Raw genomic sequence first — 21,564 nt, 5'->3', positions numbered from 1 at the left:
AAACTCCCGGCCGGCCCATGCAGGCCCTCTCAGACGACTCCGACGACCTCACGGCTCTAACACCAGGTCACCTGCTCATCGGGGCACCACTGCTGGCCATTCCTGAGCCATCCTTGTCAAACGAGAAGGAGAACTTGCTTTCCAGGTGGCAACTTATTCAGAGAATGCGAGACCACTTCTGGCAGAGATGGTCACGCGAGTATTTACATACTCTGGCTACCAGACCGAAATGGACCAAGGACGCTTTGCCACCACGCCTTGGATCGCTATGCATCCTGCGTTCCGAGCTCTCACCGCCAAATAAGTGGCCACTGGCACGGATCACGCAGCTGCATCCTGGAAACGACGGCGTGGTGCGAGTGGTTACAATCAAAACCGCCTCATCCGAATTAATTCGTCCTCTAGTCAAATTAGTTTTATTGCCAGAAGAGGCTAACGCGTTTATCTCGCACGCCAGTGCATCAAATGTAAAGAAGAACTTGAATTGTCGCGTGTACTTTCGTGAATCATTTCGTCAATGTTATTTATCAGATAATTCTCGTTTACGGCTCAAGTTCTTCCACGAATTCATTGTATTGTATCGCTTGCTTTATTTTCGCGTTTACTGTTTTTTTGGTAATCTCTATGCGTAACCTTATACATATGTCGTCACGGAGATGACGAGGCGGGCGGGATGTTCGAGATCGGTAATTCAAAAAAAAGGTAAGAATTCCTTCGGTCGACCGACAGTAATTGTTATTGAACGCACGCACAAGGCGAGCTCGTGATTTCATCTCGAGCCTGACTTTAAGCCTCATCAAAGTCAGAGATTCATTGTTCTTTAGCCTTTTCAAAACAATTCGGTACACGCAAACAGGCACCGGCAACGGAACATCGAAAGTTCTAGAACAATTCGATTCGCGCACGCGAGGCGAGCGCCGCGCTCCGACGAATACGTCACGCGCTGTCACCAATCCCGCGTACGGATTTTCTGTCGCGCATGACTGTTACGTTGAACGTCGCTAGAAAAGAATCGAAAGCGCCAATCAATTTTGTACAACCAATGTCACGTGATAATTACGATTGTGGCTAAATTTAATTGGATTTCTCCCAAGAAGAAAGCCCGGACCGGAAGTAATAAATGCCTCGATCTCGCCGGTCCTCAAGGCAGATTGCGCAGATTGCTAAAATAGTCTACACCGCTCATACCGTCTACACCGCTTAGAATTCTTAGACTTCTCAGAGTTCTTATTTCTAGAAGTTCTTCGAGTTCTTAGAATCATAGTCTCGCTACTATACCGCTTCGTTAAATCGCCGCGCTAACCGCTTAGTGAAATCGCGATAAAACGACTCGTTCCGAGAAAATCGCCGAGATTTTCCATCACCGCGATTCCACATACAATTTTGGAAAAGGTGACCGCATTTGATATTTTGTTAATCTAATTTTTAATTAATTATATTCTTTGACTCTGTAACTGATTATATTAAAGAAAATTCTTTTGTTAAAATTAAAAGAAACGGAGTTCTCTTTACTGTCGTGCATCATATCAACCTTGTGCCGTTCTCTCACTCGAATCGTTCCGCGCGGTGCGCTCTCGCACAAAACCATTCACGACAACTTCTCTCACTTAAGGCAGCCTCACCATATGCTTCTACAAGTCGATGAGCCTCAGCTGCAGATTTCTTCAAATTAAAGAAGTATCCCGCAAATCAAAAGTTCTCGCAAATGACGCTTATTCGGCTCAAAACTCGGCATTTTCGCACAAAAAAAATATATGATGCTGATACAAAATCGCTAGTATTTCAAGGTTATGTTGTTGACAGATGTCCAACCTTACGATATAATGTTTTACATCAGACAATTTTAACCATAGCTTGCTAGTGGCGCCGTCTTTTATCAAATGGCGGAAACTTATTTGTACACCTAATAATATTTACCTCCAATCGATTGAACGACATTATTGATTCACCCAGTAGTATGAGCCCTTGCGAAAAGTACAACGCGACGACTAGTTGAAGTATGTTAAAATATGTCGACATTTCATAGGTCACATCGGCAATAGTCAAATTATTTCCCATTAAGACGAACGTTATCACGGTGAAGTAAACAGTCAATCGTTCAGTGAAGACTATGATGGCCAAATATGCGGCGCGCACATACGACAAGAATTTGATTTGCTTGATCTTCAACTTTCTTACTTACACATTCTGACACAATCTGGCTGAATGATTTCTCCCAGGCGTACATCTTCATCACCTGAACCAGAGAATTACTATTTCATAAATTTGTTCCATAAAATTTTTTTATAAATGATACTTGATGTTAATATTATATCTTTATTCAGCCTCTATATCGTTCAAAAATAAAATAACTAAATCATTTCTTGAGGATACTTGTATCCCAGCTATGAATTCGCTCATCAGATGCACTCTTCGGTCGGTCAGTGGCGCAATCATGGTTCTGAGATTCAAAAAGCTCAAAGTCCCTTGTCTTGGGAGAACGATGATTAACAATGTCCTGATGCCGACAAAACTCGAAATACCGACTTTTTGCCACATTATTGTTCCTATGATCGCGGTCTGCAAATAAAAATAAAGTTCGGTCAGCTTGAACAGAAAATTATTTAAGAGCAAATTCGAAACAAATGAAAAGAAGAGATCCTACGTCTTTATAGTCTAAACTAATTCACGAAGTTGTAAAATGTATACAAATAGCTTATATAATCGATAATAGGTTTTCTACGAATTATACTACAATTATTAAAATTTATACTTATCAAGAATCTACAAAAGAGATTAATAAATTTAAGACTTTTTTCAAGAGTATGATCAATGTGCTGTTTAATTACCGCGGTACACGAATACTTTCACAAAATAAAGGATAAAAGGCATGATCCATATGTAATTCAGATACATTGTTAATTGATTGAAGCGAATGGCATCATTGCTAAGAAGATTCATGATCTGTATCGGTACCGGTTTGGTTCATGGCTGCTGTGTTCAATCATATAACTACAACAGTGTTGAAAATAATTATAAATTGAGTAATAGATCTTTTCATTTTCTTTCGCTCCGTCCATACGTTCATCGGTACATACAAACACAACATGAATTTTTCTTTGATTGATTTTTACAAAAAAAGATAAACAAAACTATTTATGAAAATTGTAAAAAAACTGAATAAAGCAGCTTAATATATATTAAAATTATTTCATCTTGTAATCAACCATTTATAATATCTCTGATTGTGAGATACACACGCGCGCGCATATTTCTATACACATGCATATTGTCACACGCATTTCCTATACATGCTTATTCTCTTTTTGTATGTTATTAATAGTGGTATTTGCATAAATATGTTTCTATGATTTTGTAATGTTTAAGAATATAAAGTTTTTAATTATTATTAAATTATAAAAAAAATGATTTAATTATAAAATTATAAAAAATTATAAAAAAAGTTTTTTCTACTTGTCAATGTAACAAGTAAATATTGCAAAATTTTTTACTTAAGATATTAGATTTTTGTCTATAGTCTCCGGTAAAAAATTTTTTTTCATTTGTAATCACATTTCATATATAAAAACTATACAAAATTATGTAAAAATTTACATAATTATGTATAATTCATTATAAAATTAAATGTGGACATATTCCGTATATAAATCTTCGGAATATGTACTATAATATTTCAAAAAGTATTTGATTGCTGAACAAAGTTATTGTTCTAGAATTTCTTGCAGAATGATTCTTGCAAAATCAAAAACGCGTTCAAAATATAAAATAACAAGTCAATAAAACTAACTTAATTTTTTTCGTTTTTGTAGTCACTTGAAGTTTTCAGAGCAAATTTGTAATATATATTTTTTTAATATTTAATTTTTCATTTAAAAATTATAATGATTAATAATCTACAAATTGATATTATTATACTTTTTATCAGGCATAATAGTGCTGTGCTTTTTGTAAATGTATAATTGCAGGTAAAATGTTGTGTGGTCAATTATTCATAAATAATTTCCTGTCTTTAAAGTTTGGAGATCTGTTCTAATTTAAAATCTTTTAAGATTCAATTTTTGTAGTATAATCAAAAGATTTGTTTTTGTAATTTATGTTGTATTTATTATGTATTTATGTTGTAATATGCAATATTGTTTGTATATTTGTAATATTAATTTCAAAAATATATGACAAATGAATATTTGGCCATCTTTCTTAATATAGGTATGACCTTCAATGTCTACCAATAACACGTTTGCTGGTATAATATTTATCGCGGAATGACGTGTTTTTTGAGTGATCGTATCTTTTTTAAAATATAGCAGCCTGAAAAATTTTTTATACATAATTATGCATAAATGGTTGTACACAATTTATAACCGTTACAAATAATTCCATATAATTACATAAATTAGTCATGTATAACTGTTTAAGTATAATTATGTACAAACATTTTTTTAGTTGCTATATTTTTAAAGAGATAAGATCACTCGAAAGACACGTCATTCCGCGATGGATATTATACCAGCAAACGTTATTGATAGTCGTTGAAGGTCGTGCCTATAATGAGAAAGATATTAGGATAAAGTAATGATACATTCATTTGTCATTTTGAAATTAATATTACAATTACAAACAATATTGCATATTACAATATAAATATTAAAAACAAATGTCTGGAAATTATTATAAAAATTAAAACTTTAAAAGTTTTAGATTAGAACAGTTTGAAGTTTAAAGACGAGAAATTACTTGCGAATAATTGATCTGTTCACATTTTACCTTGCAATTTACATTTAAAACAAATAAAAAAAATAGTGCTATTATATATTATAAAAAGCATAATATGAATTTGTAGATCATTAATAATATTTGAATATAAAAATTAAATATTTAATATATATATGTATGTATATATACATTACAAATTTTGCTCCGAATGCTCCAAGTGATTATAGAAATAAAAAAATTCTAGTTATTTTTATGATAACTTGTTATTTTATATTTTGAATGTGTTAGATTCCACATTATTCTATATGAAATTCTAGAACAAACTTTGTTCAGCATTCAAATACTTTCTGAAATATATTATAATACATATTCTAAAGATCTTTTGCGCTGTTTGCAGTAACACACTGTTGTTGATAGAATTTGCATAGTTTGTCAAGATTTTGTGTAATTAACATTTTTTTGTCATTTTAACATTTTTTTATAGTAAACAATATTAAGTGAAATGAGCTGATAAATGTTTTAACACAAACATTTATAAAGGAGAAGCAAATTATTTTTAATCAAAATGAGTCTTGGTGTTCAATAATATTCATATATACAAATGACTATACAAATACAATTATACAAATACAATTTTTTATAATAAAATAAAAGTTGTTTTGATATTATGTCTACGGAAACAATTATAACCTAATAAAAATAAATGATACGATCACATCCTAAAATTTATTTGAAAACTTTTGAATTGTACTTTTAAACTCGATAAACTTTATTTAGAAACAAGATTTTGTTTTGCTGTAAAAGATATTGAAAATAGTAAAAAATGTCATTTTTTGCCCATTTCATCTCAATTTACTCAAAATTCTGATTACACAAATTTTGCCAATGGCATTGTGTTTACCAAGAAAAAAATTTTCGGGATATGTACATTGTACTTCGGAGAAAAAGAAAAGTGACTTTTTATCGAACAGTGTAATAAGCATTTGCAAACAACTGATAAACAATAAACGTGCAAGATAACAAACTCAATACGACTATTTCTTTAAGCATTAAATAAATTTTTTGCACTAAAGGAAATTTTTCAAATAATTTCTTAATTAATTATAATTAAAATCGGACATCAAAATTGATCACTTCGTCAAATAATTTTAAAATTGAATCCTTTATTACACATCGATGTGAGTCCAATGTTATCCTAAATATAAAACATTGCATATTGATTCAACAATTCCGTAAAAGGAGTGTATAATTATTACTTAATAAGTTAATACAAAGTAAACTTTTTCCAACTAGAAAGAAACTGTTTTCTCTTTCTAGGAAAGGTTTAATTAGACAAGTGCATGGATTTACAAACAGAGTTGGGAAGTAATGCATTATTACGTTGTTACTTTTTCGTTACGTTTTTTGATAACAGTCATTACTTTTTTCTGTCTGTAACGCTAATGATAAGGTTATTTTTGCAGTAATGATAATGATTTAACTGTTACTTTTATCGTTACTTTAATTTTTGGATGAGTTGGATTAGATTATATTTCGATTGGCGTTGAAAGATGTTTTATATCTCTAGAAGTGTATTTCTAACCACCCAAGTTGTGTCGTTGTTATAACAAACAAATGAAATACTTAAAATTTTTTTTAATGCTAAGTATACAAATATATATTTACAATTTAACATTATATTATCTGTATGTGCGAGAGCGAATCAGAGCGAGAGCGCTAACGTGAAATTTTTAAAGTGATGCGGCGTTTGTCTAACAATATTTCTCGCTGATTCATATCCGGCTCGAAGGACCAGAAAATGTGCGAGGATGCACCGCGCGGAAAGATTCGAGTGAGAGAACGGCACAAGGTTGATATGATACACGACAGTAGAGAGAACTCCGTTTCTTTGTAATTTAACAAAAGAATTTTCTTAATATGCTCAGTTACAAAGTCAGAAAATATAATTGATTGAATATTAGATTAAAAGAATATTAAAAAAAATTATTGCGGTCACCTTTTCCAAATTGTGGTTGAAATCGCGGTGATGGAAAATCTTGGCGATTTTCTCGGCACTTCTCGAAAAGATTCGTTTTATAGCGGTTTTCACTAAGCGGTAGCACGGCGGTTTTACGAAGCGATATAGTAGCGAGACTATGACTCTAAGAACTCTAAGAACTTTTAGAAGTAAGAAGTAAGCGGGAGGACCGGCGAGATCGAAGCATTTATTGCTTTCGGCCTGAGCGTTCTTCTTGGGAGAAATCCAATAAAATTTTGCCACAATCGTAATTATTACGTGGCATTAGGTGTACAAAATTGATTGGCGCTTTGGATTCTTTTCTAACGACGTTCAACGTAACAGTCATGCGCGACAGAAAATCCGTACGTGGGATTGGTGACAGCGCGTGACGTATTCGTCGGAGCGCGGCGCTCGCGTGCGCGAATTGAATTGTTCTAGAACTTTCGATTGTCCGTTACCGGTGCCTGTTTGCGTATACCGAATTGTTTTGAAAAGAACAAAGAACGCCAAATCGCTGATTTTAACGAGGATTAAGATCATGCTCGAGATGAAATCACGAGCTCACTTTATGCGTGCGTTCAACGACAATCACTGTCGGTCAACCGAAAGAATTCTTACCTTTTCCCGAATTAACGATCTCAAACACTGTAATAAGAGGTTATTAGTTGCAAAAAATACAATTACAAAATAATAAGATAGGAAACAAGACCGTTTATATTAAATAACATTACAATCCGAAGCGCCACTACGGTCTAAGTATTAAGATGTTGAACTAATATATATATTATTCAAACGAATGAATTAATTTCAGGAATAATAATTACGTGTCGATATGGTTGTCGACATTAACGCAATTAATCTGAAATGTAATAATCCCCCCAAAATTCCCCAAATTAATCTTAAAAAACTGTAATAAACTTATTGCGAAAAAATATTGCCTCGGCCGGGAGTCGAACCCGGATCTCTTGCATTCCGTGCGAGCGTCCTGAGCCTTTAGACTACCGAGACCTTAGCAATAATTTTTCGCAATAACCGATATGTATCGAGAGTAACGCATTATTTCAGCGCGCGTTTATAAACAATAAGATAGGAAACTACTACTACTATCTTATTGTTTATAAACGCGCGCTGAAATAATGCGTTACTCTCGATACATATCGGTTATTGCGAAAAATTATTGCTAAGGTCTCGGTAGTCTAAAGGCTCAGGACGCTCGCACGGAATGCAAGAGATCCGGGTTCGACTCCCGGCCGAGGCAATATTTTTTCGCAATAAGTTTATTACAGTTTTTTAAGATTAATTTGGGGAATTTTGGGGGGATTATTACATTTCAGATTAATTGCGTTAATGTCGACAACCATATCGACACGTAATTATTATTTCTGAAATTAATTCATTCGTTTGAATAATATATATATTAGTTCAACATCTTAATACTTAGACCGTAGTGGCGCTTCGGATTGTAATGACAATTACAAAATGTTTACTTTCTCATTTTTATTTCTTAAAAAATATTTTATATTTTATGTTTTAGACTGCATTCCAATAATCTCTATCAGTATTGAAAATCTGTAATTCACATTACATGTATACTATTTTTCAGTGCTGGAAGTGAATCTTAAAATACATTTTTAATAATGACATTAATGTTTAAAAGCCATATTTAATTTAAATTCAGTAATTGTTGAGTTTAGCTCCCAACGATTGTTTTTGCCAGATTCGGTCGATGTGTAAAAACGCGCCGAATAAAATTAATTTTATCAATATCGTACGAGGGAATTACAATAAAATCAACAATTTCTCGAAAAGTAACTATTCGTTACTTTTTCAAGTAATACGTTACCTTTTATAATGAATAACTAGTGATAAGTTATTTTTATATAACGGTAATAAGTTATTTTTTTTTAACAAAAAGTAATTACTGTAACGATAATGCTTTATTTTTTTAACATTCCCACTCTATCCACTAGTTAAGTCGCATTATTACCTTCCGATAGAGAACTGCAGGCGATACGTATTCTCATGTCAACATGTAACGATTGCATGACTGAGTGATGTAACAACATAATGGCGATAACATTGATAATGACCAAGAAGGTGATGTAGATCATCACTTCGTTTGTTGAGGTTTTATGTTTCGCGTTAGGATCACTAATGAAGTATTTGATGATCCAGCTTTGCAAGATAGGTACCATTACGCGTACTACGCTACATTAAAAGGGAAAAGTTGAAATTTAATTCTCCTCTCTCTTTCCAAATAAATTTATAAATTTAATAAATCTGAGAAGAGCGAGCAAAAAGGAGAGAGAAAAGGAGAGAGAGAAAGAGAGAGAGAGAGAGAGAGAGAGAGATAGAGAGAGAAATCTCAGATTAATTCAGATCAATTTTTTTCTTCTTCATTAAGTATTAACTAAATCTAATTATATATAGGAATGCACCAGAAAAAGATTGCTGAATATCTGATTTCTGGCAATTCTTTCTGAATATCTGATGCATCTCTAAATCTAATAAAGGATTAATGTCAAAATAAATTTTTCTATTATTATTTCTTTCTCTTAGTGGGAATATCTTACAACACTTCTTTCTATATATGCACATTTAATCTAAATTTCGTAAATATTAATATCAATATGGTAAGTATCTCTTTTTAAAAGTATCAATATACTTGGATAAATGAGTAGATTCCGATTATGAAATATGGCAATCAAAAGGTTTTATAGACCGCCTTGTACAATTTTGGACGAGACTCCTTTTTCAGCAGCACCTTCTGCCCATTTTTTCCCACGATATATTCCAAGTTCTTTAGTATATCCAGCTCGCGATTACAGTATCTGGACGAAAAAAATGCATTAAGAGTTTAAAAAAGCGAGTATTAAGTTATTAATTTTATTTCTTAATTTTTCTTTTTTTGTTGCATTTCTCATTTTAAAGGGTTCAAAAAGTATATATCTAATATAAAAATAATGATGCCGCAAAATAGAATAAGTATCAAAATTATATGCATATAATATATTGCACTTGTGTTTTTAAAACAATTGTTAAGATTCGTTTATTATTCCATTATAGCGAAAGTGAGCTTTAATTATTACGAGCGTCATTATAATATGTATTTACTTATGTATGTTTGTTGACATCAACATGAACAATATTCACTTCTCAAGATGATCGGTCAATTTTTCAGATCGTCTGCCTTGATTGGTCGATAAATGTCGGATTCCTCCAAATCATGCTTAAAGCTTATCATAAATAGTTTTCGCATCTATCTGCATCAAAAACAATCTATATAGATTTTATATTGGTATATTTATTTATACTACGGTACAAAGACTATCCTGAAATTATCTTTTTCCTTTTCTTTTTATTAATAATGAGAAATATACGCAAACTCGAAGATTGCAGATATATATTTAAATATATATTTTGTATAAATTATACATAAATTTTTATTCTAAATTTAGAATTGTAAGTGCATTAAAATATCCCGAAATAATTATTTCTTCTCTTAGCATCAACATAATTATATATAATTCAGAGAATTAAGGCTAAGTAAATACTTTACGAACACTTTATAGATGTATTTTCCATTGTAAATTTATTTTAACAATAAATGATTAGAAACATCATGGTTGTTTTTGTAGTCTAAGAAAAAATTAATAAATTTCCTCTTATATTCGAGGAATATATGTGCACGTACATATTTGTTAATAATAAATAATAACTTAATATGGCTCAGTTATACAAAGACATAGTTAATTTTTTATTTACTGCAAATGGCATATAAAAAAACTGATGAAGAAAACTGACATATAAAAAAAAATAGATAAGAGGATGACTCGATGTAAGTTACACGTCGTTCTTTTGAATAGCAGGAAAATTTGCGAAATGCTTTTTCATTTTCTTAAAGTAAACTGTAAAATGTATTGTACATTGAGATTAAAAGTAGTTAACATAATACAAGCAAAAGTCTTCTTCATTTATCATTTTTGGAGAAATATAATTTTGCTTATAAATTTTTTTTTGAAAGAAATCTCGCTTTCTAAGAAAAAAAAATTTCTAATTTTTCGGAATCTCTTTTTTTTTACAAAAATTTAGATTTTTTATAAGAAACAATGTCTTGCATATTTTGTTCTTTTTTTTCCTTTCTTTTATTCAATATATTGAATCTTGACGAACCAGAAGAATAGAACACTGAAGACATTTGCGGTCTCTTTGGGGTTTGGCTTCATGTCGCTCGTGCCTTTATCCATATTGTCGCACTATCTCACAAAAACTGATACTTCTAGCTAACAGAAAAAACAAAAACGATAAACATTCTTATTTTCTTTCTCCTTTCTCTTTTTCTTTACTGTTTGTTCTCCTTCTCTTGCCTGCAATTTCTCGAGACAAGCTTTCCAATAGTTAATCCTTTACTGAAATCATGAGTAACTGTATTGCTGCTTTTATATTGACCTTAAACATTACTGGTGATATACGAGAAATATTAACTGTCCTATACGTTGTTCCTATAAATATAGCTACATAATGCGTTTGTTGTTTTTCTTCTCAAGCACGTGTTACATTTCACGCTATTTTTCCACATAGTTTATTTCTTTTTTCTCTTCTTTCCTATTTGTATAATAAAATTTTACTTGTTCTTAAACTTAGCCATTTAATAGCTATAATTAGATAGATAACGTTTTATTAGTAACATTATTACTTTAAACAATATTTAAAAACACAAACTTGACGACACATAACAGATAAATAAATTACCTGTATAATAGTTATTAACATTTTATATTATAGTCAACTAAAAATTTTTTGGTGAGACAGATTAATTCTTTGACGATAATTTAATTTAATTTAATTTAAAAAGATATAATTTTATTAAACTAAAAGTAATAAGGCTCAATAAATTAAAACAAACAGAAAGACAAAGGGCTACGAGACCTAAAACAATTATCATAAAATAACAAAATTATATTGAATAGTTAAAAAATAAAATAAAACATGTCATGAATTTAAAATATGAAATTTAATTTGATCGTTAACAAGTAAACAATACAAACGTTTCGGTCCCTGTTGGATCATTTTCAATATGACGCAAAAATAACAATGGAAATATTACATGGATAAGATATATAAAAATTAATTAAAATTCGCTCTCGATCGCAGTATCAAATATAAATCTAGCTCCAAAATAAAATGAAAGTTATACGAAAGTTGTAATCGACAACAATGTATTCCTCCGGATTGTGTATGTAGAATAAGAACATTTCTGTTAGAAAGTACAAAATGTAATTATAAATTACCACAGGAATAAAAAATAAAAATAATAAGAGAAGTACAAATCGAATAAAAAACAATCGCAAATAAAAAAAAGAAAGGTACAAAACGAGTCGCAAGTAGTAAAAATAAAAATAAAAAGGTAAAAAAAAAACAATATAATATTGTAAGTCATGTACATTAGAGTCATTAATGCAGATAGAGAAAGTGTGAAGTACCGTCATAGATCATATATATATACATATTAAATTTAGTTATAGATAAATTGAGAATAAATACCTCTTTTTTGTGTCAAAATGATATGTTATCATATTATATTATTAGATAATGCAATGAGAATTGAATGTGATCATCTCTCTAAGATGCTAAGAGATAAAGTAAAGTACACATATAAAGACGAGAAGGTTGAAATGATAAATTAAAAAGGAAGGGGAACATAAGAAGGAGAAAATAAATTAGAAGGAAGAGAAAGTGGGGAGAGAAGAAATGAATAGGATGCAGTTAAGAAGGAGAAAGAGATTGAATGATCTGTGAATAAGTTTCAGGTAAAGATTCGATATCATTTTGTTTATTGAGATCTTGTTTCTGTCTTTTAATGTGAATCATTTCAGACACCAATCTCTTGTTATACGAAGATTCACAGTCTAAAATTTTCACCTCGTTCCATTTAAAATTATGATTAAAATTAATTCGATGATCAATTATGACAGTAGGAGAACCAGTATTCTTCCTAATATCAGAGATATTCGTGTAATCTCATACTCAATTTTCTTTTTGTCTGACCAATAACTCGCCTCACAGTCGTCACAGGAGATCATATAAACTACATTCTGATTGGATAGAAAATCAAGCTTATCTTTTCCTCTTTTTATAAAACTTTTAAATGTATTAGGAATAGAAAAGGCTAATTTACAATTGAACATATCCCTTGCTTTTTAATTTATCATTTCAACCTTCTCGTCTTTATATGTGTACTTTACTTTATCTCTTAGCATCTTAGAGAGATGATCACATTCAATTCTCATTGCATTGTCTAATAGATAACATATCATTTTGACACAAAAAAGAGGTATTTATTCTCAATTTATCTAAATTTAATATGTATACCGGGTGTCTCAGAGCACCCGTACCACCCTTTTAAAAGATAGGGATGTGTTTGTACAAAAAAATGGTTCCGACAAAATTTACAGGATTTTGGGAGATCTATCTGATGGTGACTTTGAATTTGACCTTGAGGTCGACCTTGGGCATAACTCAAGGTCAAAGTACCGTTTTACAAATGTAAACCCTTATTCATGACATCACAAATGAAAATAGCGGAAAATTTTACGTCCGAATATGTTATCAAGCCTAGGTCAAAATTACCCTTAGAGGTCATGTGGAGGTCAAGTTACTTTTAGAGCACCCGTACCAACCTTCTAAAAGATATGGATGTGTTTGTACAAAAAATAGTTCAAACAATACTAGGTATTTACATAGCTATGATGCATCCATCTGCTGGTGAATTTGAATTCTACCTTTAGATTCATTTGTAGTCGTGTAAATCGATTTTTAAAGATTCCTAATTATCAAGGTCTTGAACAGTCGATGCCGCCTGTGTCAGCGTTACCCAAGATGTACTACGTGGAGGTCACAAGGTCGGACTTACACCTCGTCGGGGTGCTTTTTTAAGGTGGTTCCCCTTGCCGTCACCTTTGTTCGTACGCATGTGTCTAGATTTTCGAAGTGTCCTCCACGTGCATGTATGAAGGCTGTTATTCTTCGTTGAAAATCATCCGTCACCCGACGAATTTCGACAGGATCTAGAGACTGAATGGCTTCTCGAATTCTGTTCTTCATGTCTTCTGAAGTCGTAGGTCGTTCGCGGTATACGAGGTCTTTTATTCTTCCCCACAAATAAAAATCCAAAATTGTAAGATCCGGTGATCGTGGTGGCCAGTTATGTGGACCATATTTACCTATCCATTGGCCGCGAAATATGCGGTTCAGTTGTTGACGAGCAACAGACGTGTGGGCTGGACATTCATCCTGTTGAAACCACATATTTAGACGTAGTTGAAGTGGAATATCTTCAAGTAAACGTGGGAGTTCGTTTTCGAGTAAATCGACTAAACTGAATTAAACTACACTAAACTAAACTAAACTGAACTGAACTGAACTCAACTAAACTGAACTGAACTAAACTTACTTGTTTGTTTTGCTTTTCTCCCTTTGCTCGCTTAAGAGTTTTATAAACTGTCGGTTTTTTTTAGGTGCGTTTTATACCTAGGTAGGTAGGTATTTAGGTACTTCAATATTCGGGGATTATTATTCATTTATAGGTAGATATGTCTTACTCAAGCGAAGAAGCTGCGTTAATGTTGTCGGTTTTGAGTAGGGCTGGAAGTTTTCGCGAAGCTGAAAGAATGTGGCGAAATGAATATCCCGATCGTACACCGCATTCGCGCAATATTTTCAGTCGTTTGCAACGGCGGATAATTCAAAAAGGTATCGTCCAATCGGATTATAATAAAGGAATGCAAATTCATCGTCCGCTTCGTGCAGTACGGGCACCTGATATAATTGCTTCTGCTCTTGCAAATCCTACCGATTCTTTAAGAAGACGAGAAAGAGATAGTGGAATAAGTAGAAGCACTATCAGTAGAATTTTGCGAGAAAATTCATTTCATCCATATCGAATGTCACTTCACCAGGCCATGACATTGGACGATCATAGACAAAGACTGATATTCTGTAATTGGATTACTCAACAATTACCTACTTTCCATAGAAGTATCTTGTTTTCTGATGAGTGCACCTTCAAAAGTGACGGCGAAGTGAACACACATAATCTCCGTTATTGGGCGCAAGAGAATCCACATTGGTATCGAGAAATCGATCATCAACATATCTGGAAAGTCAATGTTTGGTGCGGAATTGTTGATACGCATATCGTCGGACCATTTTTCTTTGAAGAAAATCTAAACCGTTTTCTGTATGTCGATTTACTCGAAAACGAACTCCCACGTTTACTTGAAGATATTCCACTTCAACTACGTCTAAATATGTGGTTTCAACAGGATGGATGTCCAGCCCACACGTCTGTCATTGCTCGTCAACAACTGAACCGCATATTTCGCGGCCAATGGATAGGTAAATATGGTCCACATAACTGGCCACCACGATCACCGGATCTTACAATTTTGGATTTTTATTTGTGGGGAAGAATAAAAGACCTCGTATACCGCGAACGACCTACGACTTCAGAAGACATGAAGAACAGAATTCGAGAAGCCATTCAGTCTCTAGATCCTGTCGAAATTCGTCGGGTGATGGATGATTTTCAACGAAGAATAACAGCCTGCATACATGCACGTGGAGGACACTTCGAAAATCTAGACTGAACACATGCCTACGAACAAAGGTGACGGCAAGGGGAACCACCTTAAAAAAGCACCCCGACGAGGTGTAAGTCCGACCTTGTGACCTCCACGTGGTACATCTTGGGTAACGCTGACACAGGCGGCATCGACTGTTCAAGATCTTGATAATTAGGAATCTTTAAAAATCGATGTACGACTACAAATGAATCTAAAGGTAGAATTCAAATTCACCAGCAGATGGATACATCATAGCTATGTAAATATCTAGTATTGTTTGAACTATTTTTTGTACAAACACATCCATATCTTTTAGAAGGTTGGTACGGGTGCTCTAAAAGTAACTTGACCTCCACATGACCTCTAAGGGTAATTTTGACCTAGGCTTGATAACGTATTCGGACGTAAAATTTTCCGCTATTTTCATTTGTGATGTCATGAATAAAGGTTTACATTTGTAAAACGGTACTTTGACCTTGAGTTATGCCCAAGGTCGACCTCAAGGTCAAATTCAAGGTCACCATCAGATAGATCTCCCGAAATCCTGCAAATTTTGTCTGAACCATTTTTTTGTACAAACACATCCCTACCTTTTAAAAGGGTGGTACGGGTGCTCTGAGACATCCATATATATGATCTATGATGGTACTTCACACTTTCTCTATCTGCATTAATGACTCTAATGTACATGACTTACAATATTATATTGTTTTTTTTTTGCCTTTTTATTTTTATTTTTATTACTTGCAACTCGTTTTGTACCTTTATTTGAGATCGTTAATTCGTAAAAAAAGTTATAATTCTTTCGTTTAACTAACATTAATTGTTGTTGGACGTGTGCAACGAGTGTGAAATGAGTCTGTAAATTCATCTCTAGCACGATCTTAATTCTCGCTAAAGCTACCAATTTGTCGTTTTTTTTTTCAAATTAATTTGTTATACACACACACACAGACAACGGCAACAGCCATCGAAGGTTCGAGAACAATTCAATCACGCGCGCGAGCGCAGCGCTCCGACGAACACGTGCGGCCATCAATCCCATGCGCGGATTTTCTGTCGCACATGACTGTTACGTCGTTAGAAAAGAATCCGAGGCGCAAATCAATCTTAGACAACGAATGCCACGCAAAAATTACAATTGTGGCAAAATTCTATTGGATTTTATAAAGAGGAGGGAGACCCCAAGCCACGAAGGCAATAACATATGCGCCGATCGTCGCCGATCTCTTTCTCTCTCTTAGTGTTCAGTCTCGCTGTTATATGTGTAGAAAACCGCCGTGAAAAACCGCCAAGTAAAACCGTCAAGTAAACACGCTAAGGAAGATTCCTTCGAGAACCGCCGAGAAAATCTCCTTACTGAGTAAGATAATTCGGAAAAGGTGATTGTATCGAATATTTTGCGATAATTTTTAATATTTATGTGTACTTAATTTGTGATAAAAATTGAAGTAAATCTTTAGTCAAACTACAAAGAAACGGAGTTCTTTTCACTTTGGTGCGTTATATCAGCCGTGTGCCGTCCTCTCACTTTAATCTTTACGCGCGTTGCAGTCCCGCACAACCTTTCTTTTTTTTATTTGCGACTCTTTTATTTGTGTGGCTTTTTTATTTCTCTTATTATTCTCTTATTATTTTAATTTTTTATTCCCGTGATAATTTATAATTACATTTTGTACTTTCTAACAGAAACATATTCGTCCTTATTCTACATACAATCCGGAGGAATATATTGTTATCGATTACAACTTTCGTATAACTTTCATTTTATTTTGGAGCGAGATTTATATTTGATACTGCGATCGAGAGCGAATTTTAATTAATTTTTATATATCTTATACATGTAATATTTCCATTGTTATTTTTGCGTCACATTGAAAATGATCCAACAGGGATCGAAACGTTTGTGTTGTTTACTTGTTAACGGTTAAATTAAATTTTATATTTTAAATTCATGACATGTTTTATTTTATTTTTTAACTGTTCAATATAATTTTGTTTTAGGTTCGTAGCCCTTTGTCTTTCTGTTTGTTATAATTTTATTAGATTTCATTGTAAACATTAATTTCATTTGTTGTATATCATAATATTTAATAAACATGTACAGGGTGCGTCACCAAAATCCGGACAAATTTCAATTCAAATTTTCCGCTATACTGTGCTTCCGCCAGAGATTGTTATTGGCGTCCAAGAAAGCCTGATGCTTCTAGTAAACAGTCATATTCTCAAAATGGCCGCGATGTTGAAACCAAGTGCGGAGTATCGAAGAGCCGTGATCATCGAAGACCTTCGCGCCGGGCGCTCAGCAACGGAAATAATTCGGTTCTTTGGATACCCGAGATCCACTGTTTATGACGTTGTGGCAAAATATACGGCTTTAGAACAGTCCAACGAAGGTTCCAGTATGCCAGCGAGGAAGAGTCACTCGAAAGAACGCACCGCGAGGATCCCTGCAGTCGTTGAAAGGGCTCAAACGTTGATTTCGGATGACCCAAGGCAATCGTTGCGAAAATTAGCATCGATTGTTGGTGTAAGCGAGCCAACAATGCGTCGAATTGCCGAGGAGGCCTTCGATACAAATCGTACACATTAAAGAGGCTCTCTGAGGCTGCCACGACAAGGAATTGTTCGATTTGTCGGGATTTTGGTGACGCACCCTGTATATCTAGTAAATGTTTACATAAATGTCTATTGCACATATACATAGAAATTTCATATTGCGTAGTTCGAGTAACTTTATCTACTACTTGAATTGTTATAGCATTATCCCTTTAGCGAATAAAGTTATAGGATCACTTAAATGATGTAAATATTTAAATAACACGCGAATATCTATAATAGATATTTTTGACATTTATCTACTTTGTGAGATGGATAACGTTCAATAAATATCTATGCCAAGTAGGTATTCGGCAGATTTTTATTCGCAGATTGATGCTCAGCAGTCAATGAAATAATTCGTAGAGCATCTGAAGGTAAATTTAAGGAAGCCTTAAATATAAGGTCTGACTATGAATACGGGCAATAGATACTCTATACATATATCTAGATATGTCTATCCATGATATGGACATCATATATCATATATATCCCTGAATATCGTAAAATAGGGTAATTTCGACCCAAATTTGGGATAATTTTGACTCAAAGAATCTCTTAAAGAACTAATTATCTTGGAAAATTGGATCTCTATGAAATAAATTAGGTTTTTTCATAATGTAGCTTATAATGTGACAAATAAAAGAGATCCGGTTCAAGTCTTGGCCGAAGTAATATTTTTTGCAATAAATTTATTAGTAGTTTCAACATATTAACATCTTTATAATATGATGCTTGATGGTAGCATCAAATTATTAAAATTATTTGTCAATTTAATTCACGATTATTAGAGTGATTTTAATTGCACGAGTATTAGAGTGATTTTAATTGCATTTATAGTCCGGAAAAACAATTCAGCGCGCAGTTCGAAAAGACTATAACATGGTATATATGCAAGTACATATATAGTGTATATTAGTAATTCAAGATTTAATTATTTAAAGCAGTGAAGATCCAGCTTTGACTGTAATAGGCATTTTAAATTTCTAATATTGATTGTGTTTCTCACATATGCGGTCTAAAATAAAGATTCTTAATACAAATAAAAGATTCAATATTGGATAATTGTTGAGTTTATGTTGTATTAAAAGTATAAATCTTGTGCTCACAGAATATATTGACCCTTTGGTCTAAGCATCTTTTTGTTCACTATATTATAAGCTACGTTATATGTAACTAACTTATTTTACTGGAACCTAGTTTTCCATATACTTAATTAACGCTATTCTTTTGATCCAGACAGCACATGTCGAAATTGAGACATAAGACTTTTTAAAAATATCTTAACCTTCAACTGCAATTACAAAAACTCCACCTAAGTTCTAAAATGTCTTGTTTGAAGCAAATAGAATTTAAGAACTTCTCCCTCAGGCTGATTGATAGAGGAAGAGGTTTTTTTACCTACGATTTAAATCTCATGTACCAATCATACAAATCATATACTTTTTATGTTCTTCTTTGGGTTCAAATGATCCGTTGATACAATCAAGGGTTAAAGACACTTTAAGATATCTTATGTCCTAATTTGAATCTTAAAATTAAGGATAATTTTGGATCTCAAAGTCTATTTATCCTGACTGGGCTAAAGTTATTTCATTTTACGATATATTCTTAAAAGGAAACGATTACGAGAAGAATCCTTTGTGGAATTGTTACACCGAGAGATCTCATAAAGGAATGAAATTCGACATTTGGATGCACTTGAGATCGATTAGGAAAGTGATGCCTGGCTACAGTTTCTTGGAATTGCCGTTTATTAACACTCGAATGGGTAACATTGAGGTCAATGTTGGCCGTGACTGAAGCAGCGAGGAAGGAAAGAAGGAAGGAAGGAAGGAAGGGTTTGGAGCGCGGTATAATAAATGTCCCGCTTACCTACTTATTACTCTAACGAGCGGACGCTTTTGCATCGCGGCTTCGCGGCACGCGTGCCTTCGGTCACGGAACACTCGATGATTTACCGACGCATCATATGCACTCTCGCGACTCCTCAAGAGGCTCAAGAGTACGTTTAGTCTATGCGTCTCTAATTGTTTTATCGATTTGCTTCGTTAAATTAAATCGTTTGTTCCTCGATCCTTAGACATGATTTAATGATTTAATCTCCTCGCTATAAGATGCGAAGAAAATGTCCTATACTTCTGCAATGTCAAGAGATCCTTTCTTGATTATTCTTTGTTGGCGAATCAAGTCTAACTCTGAGAGAAAGCACTGGCTGTTGCATAACGCAATCATGAGAGAATCAATCAGTCCTTTATTTTCATCTCCACTTTTAGTGCGTTAAATGTTATGCAAAATTCTGTGCTGCAGCGTTTATTGCAAAATTCGTTACTGCGACCAACATTCTTTCTATATTGAAGAGGACCTAAACCGAAGGTCAAAATGTATGCGCTATAATTTGATTTATTTGTTTGATTAATTGTCTCGATCAAATATTGATTCTTATCAACTCTGTCTTTGACTCTAAAAGGAATTTTATTTCTTTCTTGATCAAAAAATTAATGCTTTTTTCAAAGATTCGTAGCTCAAAAAATTTTTAATTTCTGAGATTTGAAGATCTCTCCTACAGCTCCTCTACGTGATTCAAAAGTGCATGATTTGAATTAACTTACAATTAGAAACTAATTAGATTCTGCTTAAAATTGACTCATTAGTTTTTAAAACTATAAACTAATGGATCAAGATTCTAAGCAAAATCGTAAGATTCGTAATTTGTTCTCGTAAAACTTGTAAGAACATCACTGATATGTAACTCTTTGCTTTGAAATATCTACGATTTCTCGTAAATGTTAATTTTAAGGAAAGGCTTAAAAATCTTTTACTTCTTAGAAAACAATGAAGGACATAAGACATAAATCAGTTCAACAATTTTTACCTTCCCATTTGCAGGGAAAATTGCATTAATTCTTCCCAAATAAGCAAGAAGCTATATCTGTAAAGATATTGCATAAAATTATAAGTACTTTAAGTTCCGAGTACTTCTCGCGACCAAAGCAAGGAAGATTATTTTTCACAATATTTTTGAAATATTTTTACAATACATTGCTGAAGTAATTAAAAAAAAATCTATGAAATGTCTCTGCAACATTATATTACAATGTCACTGCAAGCTTCCATGTTGTAATGATCAGTATTTTTTGTAGTAGATCAGATTAAATTATTTCTTTTAGGAAATATTTTGAAGATGCATTTTTGACTGAAAGATTCTTACGAAACATTCTTTATCCCAGGAGGAGAATTATATAACATACATGCTCGACGACGAAGCGACATTGCCGACACCGGAATCTGCAGCCGCTACGACGCCAGAGGAGATCCCCGCTGAGATCCAAGTGAATGGCAAAACGGAAATAAGAAAGAGCCCGCAACCGCCACCGCTGCTGCCGTCTCCGCCGACATTGCCACCGTCGCTCACCAGCAAGGTAAAACAAGAGCGCGAGAATTCGCCGTCACCCGACGAAAGTCTGAACAGCAGCAAGAGTGGATCGCGCTACTGCCGCTCCTGTAACATCAGCTTCAACTACCTGAGCACCTTCATTGCTCATAAGAAGTTCTACTGCTCGAGTCACGCCGATGAGGCGAGCAACAATAATAATAATAATAATAATAACAACGCCAGCGGTCACCCGA

The 21,564-nt window shown here is 33.3% G+C and overlaps 2 protein-coding genes across 4 annotated transcripts; one reads left to right on the top strand and one right to left on the bottom strand.

Moving 5' to 3' along the window:
- On the top strand, positions 1–632 carry LOC147908440 (uncharacterized). The gene has a single exon (XM_087409406.1). The coding sequence runs from the start codon at positions 18–20 to the stop codon at positions 630–632; it is 615 nt and encodes a 204-aa protein (XP_087265532.1). The 5' UTR covers positions 1–17.
- A 916-nt stretch (positions 633–1,548) lies between these two features.
- Positions 1,549–21,544, bottom strand: LOC147908439 (ATP-binding cassette sub-family C member 4-like). 3 transcript variants are annotated; one of them, XM_087409349.1, is made up of 5 exons: positions 19,810–21,544; positions 9,866–9,975; positions 6,710–9,543; positions 2,374–2,559; positions 1,549–2,236 (listed from the first exon to the last, which is right to left on the bottom strand). In XM_087409349.1, the coding sequence occupies exons 4-5, from the start codon at positions 2,536–2,538 to the stop codon at positions 2,099–2,101; spliced, it is 303 nt and encodes a 100-aa protein (XP_087265475.1). In that variant the 5' UTR covers positions 2,539–2,559; positions 6,710–9,543; positions 9,866–9,975; positions 19,810–21,544; the 3' UTR covers positions 1,549–2,098. The 3 variants fall into 3 exon arrangements, with proteins under 3 accessions (XP_087265475.1, XP_087265473.1, XP_087265474.1); XM_087409347.1 differs by having other exon boundaries at positions 6,710–10,995; XM_087409348.1 differs by lacking the exons at positions 6,710–9,543; positions 19,810–21,544 and having other exon boundaries at positions 9,866–14,418.
- Positions 21,545–21,564: the final 20 nt, after the last annotated feature.

Source organism: Acromyrmex echinatior, chromosome 9, assembly GCF_024713525.1.
Source record: "Acromyrmex echinatior isolate Ae372 chromosome 9, ASM2471352v2, whole genome shotgun sequence".
Taxonomy (NCBI): domain Eukaryota; kingdom Metazoa; phylum Arthropoda; class Insecta; order Hymenoptera; family Formicidae; genus Acromyrmex; species Acromyrmex echinatior.
This window is presented reverse-complemented; position numbering and strand designations above follow the sequence as displayed.

Excerpts from the sequence above, each read along its gene's own strand:
- LOC147908440 (XM_087409406.1), top strand. The coding sequence starts at position 18 with ATGCAGGCCCTCTCAGACGACTCCGACGACCTCACGGCTCTAACACCA.
- LOC147908439 (XM_087409347.1), bottom strand. The coding sequence starts at position 2,538 with ATGTGGCAAAAAGTCGGTATTTCGAGTTTTGTCGGCATCAGGACATTG. Across the intron at positions 2,237-2,373 it reads AATTCATAGCTGGGATACAA|GTGATGAAGATGTACGCCTG; the intron begins GTATCCTCAAGA and ends TCTCTGGTTCAG.